The 11,147-nt window shown below is 50.1% G+C and overlaps 1 protein-coding gene across 1 annotated transcript; it reads left to right on the top strand.

Annotated features, from left to right (window-relative positions):
- Nucleotides 1–1,091: 1,091 nt before the first annotated feature.
- On the top strand, nucleotides 1,092–4,736 carry LOC124661211 (F-box protein At2g41170-like). The gene is made up of 5 exons (XM_047199071.1): nucleotides 1,092–2,204; nucleotides 2,415–2,494; nucleotides 2,628–2,806; nucleotides 2,930–3,004; nucleotides 4,086–4,736. The coding sequence occupies exons 1-5, from the start codon at nucleotides 1,515–1,517 to the stop codon at nucleotides 4,271–4,273; spliced, it is 1,212 nt and encodes a 403-aa protein (XP_047055027.1). The 5' UTR covers nucleotides 1,092–1,514; the 3' UTR covers nucleotides 4,274–4,736.
- The last annotated feature ends 6,411 nt before the right edge of the window (nucleotides 4,737–11,147 follow it).

The following is an 11,147-nucleotide window of genomic DNA, read 5'->3' as shown; positions in this document are numbered from 1 at the left end:
TCGACACTTTCATACATGCACCTTTCGACATTAGATAGACTTTGACTCTCACACTACTCTCACTCGAGTACGACACTCAATACACCTTGACTCCGACACTAAATTTTGACCTCGACTTCGACACACCACACACGAGACCATCTTAGAAGTCACAGTCACCATAGGAGAAGCGCCAAGCTCATCCTAGAAGTCATCGCCCATCGAGAAAATGTTGGCTGTGGAGGATCCAACCACTGACTTCCGAATGTTGCTTCTTTTTCGCGTCCCTCACAACATAAAACTCACGAGATGCGGGTGCTCACGGTTCTCCCGCTCCTATTCGCGGGTCACCATCTGACATTGGGAAAACTCAGGTTGGAGCGCGGTATGGAAAACCTCCATGCGCGCACGTGGTGAGCTTCAACGACGCAAAGGTCTCGAGCCACCACCGTTGAATGACGGAGATTACGTTCGTTGCGTAGCGCCCGGACTACCGCATCCACATGCCGCAGAAGCCAATGCAGCTTTTTGCGCGATGGTGCGAACCAACGGCGACCAGTGCAAATTGGCCATGATGTTGTGTGTGTGTGTGTGTGTGTGGGGGGGGGGGGGGGGAGGGGGTAACACTACGAGGGCGAGGCAGCCGGATTCGGTGGTCGAACAACGCATGGAACGGTGGCGGTGGGAGTTTGAGGCGGCGGGCACTCGGACTTGGCAGTTGAACAACGCGACAATGTCAGTAGGAGACTGCGGGTGATCACGAGTTAAAGGAAAAGTCCAAAAGAGACGGTTGGCTGGTCCGGTGCGGCCAGTTTACATGGTAGAGTGCAGAAAAGTTAAAATTTTGGTCCATGCTCCGAAAATTTGGGGCATTTGGGGTTTTTGGCATTATGTGCCCTAAAATGAGTTTTTTTTCTTTGAGATACTTATATGGTTTGGCAGGGTGGTGTTGGGGGGTAGCAATAAGTAGTTGTCTTGACTCACCGTTCACCAACTGCCACCTCCTCCTTCCCTCAACCTACAAAAACAGAGAAGATCCATCACCACCTTGATCCAACCAATTTCACTTCCCCTCCACCTACTGCGAATCTATACTCCACCAACTGAATCCTCTGCAACGGAGTAGAAGTAAAACAGAGGCCAACATACAGCAGAAGCAGTTCCTGTAAAGCAGCGCACGGCCAAAGCCAAGGTCGTTGATGCTGATCACCACCGTGCTCGCATAGTGTAGTGGTGCTACTGTGTGTGGCTTTCCAGTGGGGCTAGCTGAGCTGAGCTGACTCCTCAAAAGCAGAGGCAAGAAGCCGAGAGGCGAGGCGAGGGGGCAGAATCATTCGGCCGCAAAGCTTGCCGGCGCCACCTCGTCGGCGCTGTCCCCGCTTTCCTGGGCCGCGTGGGGGCCGCGCCTCCCTATCTTCTCCGCTGGTCCTGCTCGGCGTCTGATTGGATTTCGGTGTGCTGCCGCTGTCGTCGCACCACCACCACCACCACCACCACCACCGCAAGCACCTAGCTTTTCCTCCTGAGGGAGAGAGATGCTTCCCCTGCTCCTTATATCCACGCTCCCGGCCTTCACGCTGCTCCTCGTCGCGCCCGCCTCCTACAAGCCCTGGAAGCTCGCGCGGGAGCTCGGCCTCGTCGCGCTGCTGCTGGTGCGGGAGCTGCTCTGCCACTCTGCCGCCGCCGCCGCCGCGCCGGGCAGGAAGGACCGGGGCGCCAGGAGAATGCCGCCGCCGCCGGCCAAGGCGAAGCAGGCGCCGCCCGCATTGGCCTTGGACGACGACGCGCTCCCGCTGCTCGACCTGCCGGAGCTCGCGCTGGACCGCGTGCTCGAGGAGCTGGCCCCGGCGTCGCTCGCCGCCATGGCCTGCGTCTGCGCGGGGCTCAGGGACCGCTGCTCCATGGACAGCCTCTGGGCGCGCCACGTCCGGGCCAAGTGGGGCCGCGTGCTCGGCGCCGCCGCGCGCGAGGAGTGGGAGGCGGAGCTGGCCGCCAGAGCGGCGGCGGCCGCCCGCCCGCGCCCGAACAGGCGGAGGAGCTGGGCCGACTCGCTGGCGTGCGCGTGGCCCTTCTCCTGGATCGGCTGCAGCTGGGTCAAAGCAGAAACGCCCGCCGCCCCCGCCGTCCACCCAGCACCGGCGCCGCCGGCCGACACGGTCGCCGCGTGGTACCGCGCGCTCGAGTGCGGCGAGTTCTGGTTCCCCGCCCAGGTGTACAACCGCGAGGTAACCGCTGTCCTAATAACTGTATTTTCTTCAGTGTAGTATAATCTTGCTACTTTAGCTCAGTTGTAAAACTAAAGTTCGATCCTTTCAATTACAGCCACCATTAGATTAGATTAGATTAGGTAAAGGGAGCTAACACAGCTCGCTTTGCTGTCGTTGTTTCCCCCTCCAAAAACATTTTTTCTAATGCGTGGAGGATCTCTTTAGCAGGACGGGCATGTCGGCTTCCTGCTGTCGTGCTACGACGCCCACCTCCGCTACGACCGGCGAACAGACACATTCACCGCCAGGTACTCACTCGCTCAATCGACCTGTTCGATTCAGACGTGCATTGATCGGGATACTCCATGATTGATTTGCTAAGGTCGTGGTCGGCTTAAATCGAATTAAATTTGCTGATGGGGTTCCTCTGAATTCTGATAGGTACCCGCCGCACGGCCGGAAACCGGCCAAGGAGGAGGACGGCGTGCAGTGGAGCAGGGTCCGCGCGGCGCCGGTGAGCACGCCGGCGCAGGACCTCCATGTCTCGGGCTGCTTGGATAGCTTGCACCCCGGCGATCACTTCGAGATCCAGTGGAGGAAGAACAAGGATTTCCCCTACGGTATGTACGCATCGCGCGCTTGCAGAATCAGCTTGCTCTGGTAGAAATAGATAGGTAGACGACGATGCAAAATTCAGTTAGTGTGGCACTTGGTAACAGATGATTTGTGCCGGATTATTACAGGCTGGTGGTATGGTGTCGTGGGTCACCTGGAGTCGTGCAATCCGAACGAGCATCTCTGCCGCTGCCATGAAGATGGTAACGACCCACTTTTCTCTGTCATCTTGTTTTTTCGTCTTATGTTTCAATTTGTACACAGATAGTACAAAAAAAATTGAAGTGGTGTTTTGACTCTAGGTGTAAATAAACCTATTATGGATAAAATATAAATTTGAAAATGTCAAAAGAATCTGAAAAAAAGACACAAAGTTTTGTGAAAAAATAACCTTTTTGTGTCTTGTATAAAATAGATTAAAAACATCTTCGCGAATAGTCATATTTGAGCACCTAAAATTTAGTTTTTTTTATGAAAGCCACAAAAGATCTTTTACCGTGAAACTTCTTCTACGAACCTAAGATGTCCAGATCTAAAGCATCGAAAATTGATTTTTTTTTATGAAAGCCACAAAAGATGTTCTTTTACCGTGAAACTTCGTGTACGAACCTAGATGTCTAGATGTATACGCGAAATTTATTTTCACATTTGTGTTTTACATTTTGAAATGTACCTTCAGACAATTGGTGGGTGCATATACATCTGGGTGCCAAGGTGGATTTCCAGAAGAAACAAATATACAAATAACGGATTTGCTAACTGAGTTAGTTCTTGGTCAAGTCATACACCGTCCAATTGCATAGCCATTTGTGCATATATATGAAATTTAGTTGCAAGGTTGCAACTGAGACTTCTTGAGTTTCAAGTGATAATGCAACTAAGAAAAATAATCCGAACTGATATACTTAGTGATTCGTGCTAGTAATAGGTTGCAACATGAGTGAGTCATGTCACAACTAAGATTTGAGATTTGTGAGAATTAGACACACCCTACAAAGAAACACGTTAAACATATTTTTCGAGAATAACACGTTAAACATATTCGGGAACATATTGGAGACAACAAAGATTCCTTGTCCCATAGTTCAACTTGCAAAAAAAAAAAAAAGGAGTCGTGGCTACAGTGTGATTCCTCTTTCATGGATCATGTGGCGTTCATCATATCCGCTGTCTGTTCATATATCTAGCATCTCGCGCCATCCTTATCCATATCCATAGCATGTTTCATTTCTGTCATTTCTGTATATGCCCATCTGAATAACATTCGTGTGCTGGTTCTGTCAGATACGATCATGCTGGAGTTCAAGCACTACGCGGCTGGGTCGAGGTGGAGGCAGACCACGGTGAGCAGGAAAGACCACAGGGAGAAAGGGGACGAGGCGGATGGCTTCTACGGAGGCATCAGGAAGCTCCAGACCAAAGACGAGATTTCCACGTGGCGCAGGTTCTGGCCCGTCGATGTCCTCAGCTGAAGCCTGAAGATATTCTCGCTATCCATGTACATTACTGCCGAGCTGCAGCGTTCTGTGCTCCTCTGAAGAATCCTCACCTCCCTCTGCTGCTGCCGCTCTTCCGAATGTTTTTGATAGAGGTGAAGGTGAAGCGCAGTATTTGCTCTCTGTCGTCGAAGATCCAGCAGAGAAGCAGCCATAGGTCATGTGAATGGTGATGTATAGTTTTACCAAAATTTCAGTTTGTGCGGTGCTGTCTCCGGATCCTAGTAGATACGTAGAGTTGTACTTCTTCTGAATGTTACGTCATAAATCGATGTGCAGTTGTATTTACTATTTAGGCCATGTTTCATGTCATGCTAGTCAGGGGATATCGACCTATCCGGGTACATGATTTGCTCTGTGTTGTAGAAGATGTAGCAGAGAAGCAATGATAGGTTGTGTGACTGATGAGGTACAAGTACAACATTACACTGTTTTCCAATTTCCAATGTTTTGTTGCCGGATCCTAGAATTGTTGATTTTCGCAATAGAATTTGCGACATTTATTCAGCCAAAATAGATGTCCTCTGGTCATAGCATACGCGTGGCCTCTCTGGCCCGGGTGGGTTGAGGCTGGAGTATGTTGTGCCGGTGTGCCCTCAATCTTCTGAATAATTGTGGCGGTCGCAATTAACCTACACGGAAGTGAGGACATGATCGCAGATTCAGAGCTCGAAATCTTCTACCCAGAACCGTTTAGTGAGCATAACCGCGGCAAAAGGGCTGGTCCTTAATGCAACTGGCACATTAGCAGTCATCAACTTGGGCAACATTGACTGAAAAATTCTTTCCCATATCATGTCAGGAGGAAGCTCAGGGCCAAAGACAGGTCTAGGGAACAGAGGCTCCAATGAGGAGCTAAGATATGCAGACGGAGCTGGAGACACATACAGCACAATGTCTCTAACCATATTCTGTGCATACTGGAGCTGCACCTGATTTTGCTCCATTGCTTGGACCTCAGATTGTTGCACCTCCCCATCCATGTTATCATCCATAAGATTAACCAGCTGAACCGAAGAAGAATCAGAGTTGGCAGAGGGGTTATGAGTGATAGAGTCATCAACTAGTTCCTCCTCAGCCGGCTCAAACTGAACATTGGCATCATTGTCCAGGTTATGTTGGACACCAACATCAGCATCATTACCATGATCCACAGGAACATCATTCTAGTTCCAGCTAAGCTCAGGGTAGTGGGGCAAAATAAAGTTGTGCAGTATCTCTTGCAGATTACCTAGCAATGGATGGGGGTTACCTTCAGTAGATTGTCACGGTGCCAGTCATGATATTTGCCAAAAGAGGCCACAACATTTGATGTATCAAAATCATTCCGGAAATCTAGATGGACGCCTAGGAGCATCAGCCAACCCATCCTATGAACTCCTCTCTGGTACTCACCATGGTCATATGATACGGTGGGTGCCGAGTAAGGACCTGCCTAGCAGTAGAGCTCCGCATCTCGAACATACCAATGCCAAACAACCATGGCTGAACATGCATCACATCCAGCCCAGGATTTCGCTGGATAAAATTGTTGACCTGGTTGCGCCAGAAACCATTCCACTATGGCTGGGCAGGCGTAAGTGATGCAATAGTTGTCATTGTGACGTGGCGGCACAACCGTAGGGGTGAAGAACGAGTAGGGCCACCGTCGATGATCTCATGGCCGAGGGGCAACCACAGAGTCGGGTCAAGCTCGTAAACTGCCATTAGGCAAGACGGCTCTACGGGCAAAGCCTCGTGGCGGTGGGGTGGCAGATCGATAGGCTTAGATTGGTTCTGAACTGGAGGTGAAGCAGTGAGTCGGAATGGCGGTAGAGGACAAAACCGAAAGGTCACTAGGATCAGGGCTCGTAGTAACCGGTGCTGCCGGTGGCAGGGGACGTTCTGAAAGTTTGATAGGGCAAAATCATAGGCATACGTTATTATTTAACTTGAACCATAGGTAGTTTGGGGGAGGGGGGGGGCAGATGCCCCCTCCCCTATATTTGTATTATGTAAGTCAGTTTTTTTTAAATTTTTAAAGGATTCCTATCAAAATTTGATCGCATCACTCAACGTAAAATTTGCTTATTTGAATTGGTATACTATTTATAAACGCAATAGCAACATCTTTAAATAGAAGTGGAACCTATAAACATACCGTCGGAGATGCGGCGGTCGTGCTGCCCGTTGACCTTCTTGTAGTTGCCGCCCGCTCCTACGCGTGCGTAGGAGGGTAATGCCAACGGCAAGAAGGTTGGCGGGCAGAACGACCGCCGCCTCTCCGTATCGGCGCGGCGCGCCGTCCCGCTGATCTGCATCACCATCGACTGCGCCGGCCGCCGCTCCATCGACGCCGCCGACCCGTCCCTCCTTGAGCCGCTCGACGCCGATGCCAAGAAGATGGAGACCAGCGAGTGGGAGGGCCGCTAGTGCCCGCCCTCCTCCCCCTTCCCCGTCGCGCCCTGCCACCGCTGCCAAAGTGGAAGGAGCGGGCAGTGACAAGGTATTAACTTGTCAATGCCTACAAGTTGTAGACTAGGGTTTTGTTGGAAGTAGAGGGCAAGTAGATCTTGAAGGTTTCAGCCGGAAAAGTACTCGACTGCTATGAAAACTAGGGTTGTGTTGACAATGATTCGATCCTCTCTTTGTCCCTCGACTCCCCTTTATATAGGAGGCGGAGCCGAGGGTTTCGTGATGTACAAGTAACAAAGTCCGGGAGACTATTTGAGTTCGTCCCGTAATAGTTACAAGTCATTAATCCTAATACAACTCTATGTTTCCAAACTATTTCATATCTGGGCTTCCGGGCTTCATAAACTTCGGATCGTGGGCCTTCAGTAAACTCCGGGTACCTTCTTCGGCAGGCCCATTGGGGATGCCTATGTCAGTAGCCCCCGAGATTTTTCTTGAATCGAAGAATCAGGGAAAATCTCCATCTTTACAATTACCATATGATTTCTTCGAATCAATAAATAACCTTTATAAAGTAATCGTATGTTGTACAGGGATAATGTTAGTTGGGGCTGGTTCATCTAACGGATCAGGTACCAGTTAACTGCTCTTGTGGCAATCCGCAAAAACCTACTTCAAGATCACGTCCCTGGACATGATCTCGGGATACTGGCGTAATTCGACGTGTGCCGCTTAAGGTCTTACCAGATGTCGAATTCCAGTTATGTTTTATCGGGTACCTAACGCATCCGTTAGAATTTTTCTTCGTATCTGTTGATACGGAAAAAAGTAGTAGAACACCGTCAGAGGCGGTGCCACGCCGCGCAGGACAGATCCTGGGGACTTACCTTCGCAAAGTATTGCGGCTTTCAGAGATTAATTCGCGACTGAGGCGCTCTGAGAATATATTACCGAGTGTCTTTTTCGGCTGTTGGAATAGCACATTTATTCGAGTCACAGATGACTTGTATATTGTTATCTTGTCCTCCCGATGGGAGTATATGAAGAGTTATTTTATAACTCGGAATATGCTCACCATGACTTCTTGAATTTCATCGGGCACGCGAACAGCGTTCCCGATGGGAGTAGCCCCCGAGGATACGGCCAAGTGCTTGTACTTGGTTGTAGGCTCACCTTTTTAACACCTTCGTCGCTATATTGTCATCTTCTCTAACTCTCCCATCTTTATCGGGTGCGCGACCAGCGCTCCCGATGGGAGTAGCCCCCGAGGCTACAGTCGAGTATTTATACTTGGTTGTAGGCTCAACTTGTTCCTTTGTTGCAATAGTCAAAATTTCCCTGTCGATATTCTTGATGATACCCTTTAAAAAGTAGCCCCCGAGCATTTGAACAAAAACTTGTATTTGATCAAACGCTCTCGAAAATATCATTGATACTCCTCTGTCGACAGGCTTCAAAACATTTGCAACCGCAATTTTCCCCATAGTAACGTCATTGCTGACGACAGCCACGACCACTGTATCGGGAAGACGCGAACTCTGTCCTGTCACTGACTTGTGGGCCCAAAAATCTCCAGCACTTGACACGTTACGCAAGTGGGGGACACACGTCCTCCACTTTTCCTGGCACGCGCGCTATAGCGCCTGTCCAGTTCCATCACCGTAAAAAGACCTTTTTACCCCAGGAGACACGTGTAGGGCATCAAATCCATTCTCCTACCATCCGACAGCGCGGCGATTCGTTTAACCTGCTATAAAGGACCTTCTTTCCTCCTCTAGTTATCCCCTTCGCTGCGCCGCTCAAACCTACCATCTCTCTCTCCTCCGTTGCCACAACGAAGCTCCTGCGCCTTTGCTTTCTCCACCACCACCATCAACCAAGTTGATGCCACCGCGAGCGAGGCTCTCCATGCACACCTCTCCAATGGCGACGGAAGACCTGAAGCTCTCTGAGTGGGAGAGATCCAAGATCTCCAACCAGGATGCAAACCTGCTCAAGAAGCTCGGGCTCATGAAGAAGGAGAAGATGCTGATCTTCCCCGGCGAGGAAAGCTTCCCCACACCGGGCATCGGATACCGGGTAACATTCGTTGACCACCTCATCCGCGGTTTATCCACTCCTATCCACGAATTTCTTCGTGGATTACTCTTTGTTTACGGGCTATAGCTACACCAGCTCACCCCCAATTCCATCCTCCATATTTCCATCTTCATCACCCTCTGCGAATGCTTTCTCGGGACCCCTCCTAATTGGGGCCTGTGGAAACGCATATTCCTTGTCCGCCGCAACAGCTCCCACAACACCGCCTACAATGTGGGTGGTGTTGTTATCTGCGTCCGCCCAGATGTCGAATATTTCGATGTCAAGTTCCCTGACTATGTTCAATGGTGGCGCAAAAGATGGCTCTACATCCGCGAAGAGCACGTCGACTCGCAAGAGTACAACGTCGCGCCTTTTGATGGTAGCGAGAAGATCCTCCGACGCCGGTCGTGGGACGCTAAAGCTACAGATGAAGGTAAGACAGCGACAGAGGCGCTGATGAAGCGCATCCACGAGCTCCAGAATACCCGCGGCAAAGAGTTGTCGGGTATTCAGATTACCGCGTATTTCCTTAGGATCAGGGTGCAGCCTCTGCAGGCTCACAAAAACCCTCTCTGGATGTACGCTGGCGACAAAGACGTGGACCGCTTATCCAAGGATCTGTCGGTGAAAGACTTGGAAAAGCTTGTCCGAAAGATTTCGTCGCTGAGCAAGAAAGACGCCATTCCAACCTCTTGTCGCGTGGAGCCGTATAGCGGCACCAACGCCCTCCCCAAGGTAAACTATCTTTGTCCTTGACGAATTTAACTTTTCGACTACTATTTTGCCGAGTTCACTGGTGTAACTTCTCGTCGGTATGACTTTTCCTTCTGTAGAAGCATCAAGTTATATCCTCTCTACTCCCCCTTCCTGAAGGTGGGGAAGTTGAGGAACGAACTGTCGTTACCGACGAAACCCAGGGTACTTCTCGCCCTGAGAGTGAAGTTGCGAGATCTCACAAATCCGCGGCTTCCTCTGAAAGAGAAACAGAATCTGAGGCCTCCGGGTCAGCCCATTCTCTCGCTTCCGCTGTTTCCCCAAGGAACAAAAGGAAAAGGGGTGATGTTGAAGACTCCGGCACCTCCAAACTTAGCGCGTTCTCCGCCGAGGAGACTGCTCCCGAGGAAACTTCTCCCGAAGAGGAGGAGACCTTCAACCCTTACAATGATGCCCTCGTTAGCTCGTAAGTTACCTTGTCGTCTTTTTCTCTTCATTTATTGTTTTGTGAATATTCTCATACTATCTTTTGTACACAGTGGCGACGAAGAAGAAGAACCCGCTACCAATGTGATTGCTCCTATGAGCACGTCACAAACTTTAGCTCTGTCGGAGACTCACCATACGGCGGAGGAAACCTCGTCTCCTCAACAGGATCCGCAAAAGTCGACCCCTGTCGCCAGCCCCCGAGAATCCTCGCCAAAGGGGCGAGGATTGAACTTGGAGAGGAACACAACATAGTCGGGAGTTCGGTGACTCCTCCCTTGGACGATGTAAGTATCTATGCCACTTTTTTGTTGTTTTTGTCGAGTTTTTACCGCTCTGAGCCTTTCCCGTCGTCTTCCTTTTTCGTAGCCTCTGATGCAACACTTCATCAGTCTCGGCACGCAATTTATTGGGTATCGCGACACTGTCAATGGTCTAAAAGGTACACTATCAAATGAACTATCTTGTTTTTCGTCATGTAAACTTTTATTGCCCTCGTGTTATTTTGACTTCTGTTGTGTTTCCTTCCGATAGAGGCTCTCGTCATGGCTAACAAGCATGTTGATGACCTCGCCGTCAAGCTCGAACAGAGTGAAAAAGCTCGCAAAAAAACTGAAGAGGATGCTGCCTCCATTGGAGATCTTCGAAAGAGGCTCCACGAAGCGGAAACTGCTCTGAGTGACAAAATAACTCAACAGATCGCTCGTGAAGAAGGCGTCATCGCCTGCCTGGAGTCGCAGAATCGGCGTTTTGTCAGTAAGTTTGTGGATCAATTTCGATTAAGTCTCTTCAAAAATTATCTTCTCCTTATACTTGTTGATAACGCGAAATTTGCTTCAGCAGGGAAGATGAGTCAAGATTTCGAACTCCAGAAGCCTGAAGATGACCGTCTTCTCGACGCTCTTTCTCTCCTCAAAATTCATGGGGATCTGGTGCGCCGCAGTATCACTAATGCTCGGGCTGTATTTTCGCGCCTTTTCCCCTACTTCTTCCCGAAGAAAGACCAGCCCAACACCTTCGCTGCCCTTACCAAGTGCTTCATCCCCGAAGAAGATATTGGGCTAGCTCTTCGGCAGGAAAACTTGAAGATTGGCGTTGAAGGCACCATAGCATTGGTTGCCGAAAGCCAGCAAAACGTCGACTGGGCGAAAGCTAGCGAGACGAAGAGGATGAA

This window comes from Lolium rigidum, chromosome 6 (genome assembly GCF_022539505.1).
Source record: "Lolium rigidum isolate FL_2022 chromosome 6, APGP_CSIRO_Lrig_0.1, whole genome shotgun sequence".
In the NCBI taxonomy this organism is placed as follows: Eukaryota; Viridiplantae; Streptophyta; class Magnoliopsida; order Poales; family Poaceae; genus Lolium; species Lolium rigidum.
The sequence above is the reverse complement of the archived record's forward strand: the minus strand, read 5'-3'. Positions and strand labels throughout refer to the sequence as shown.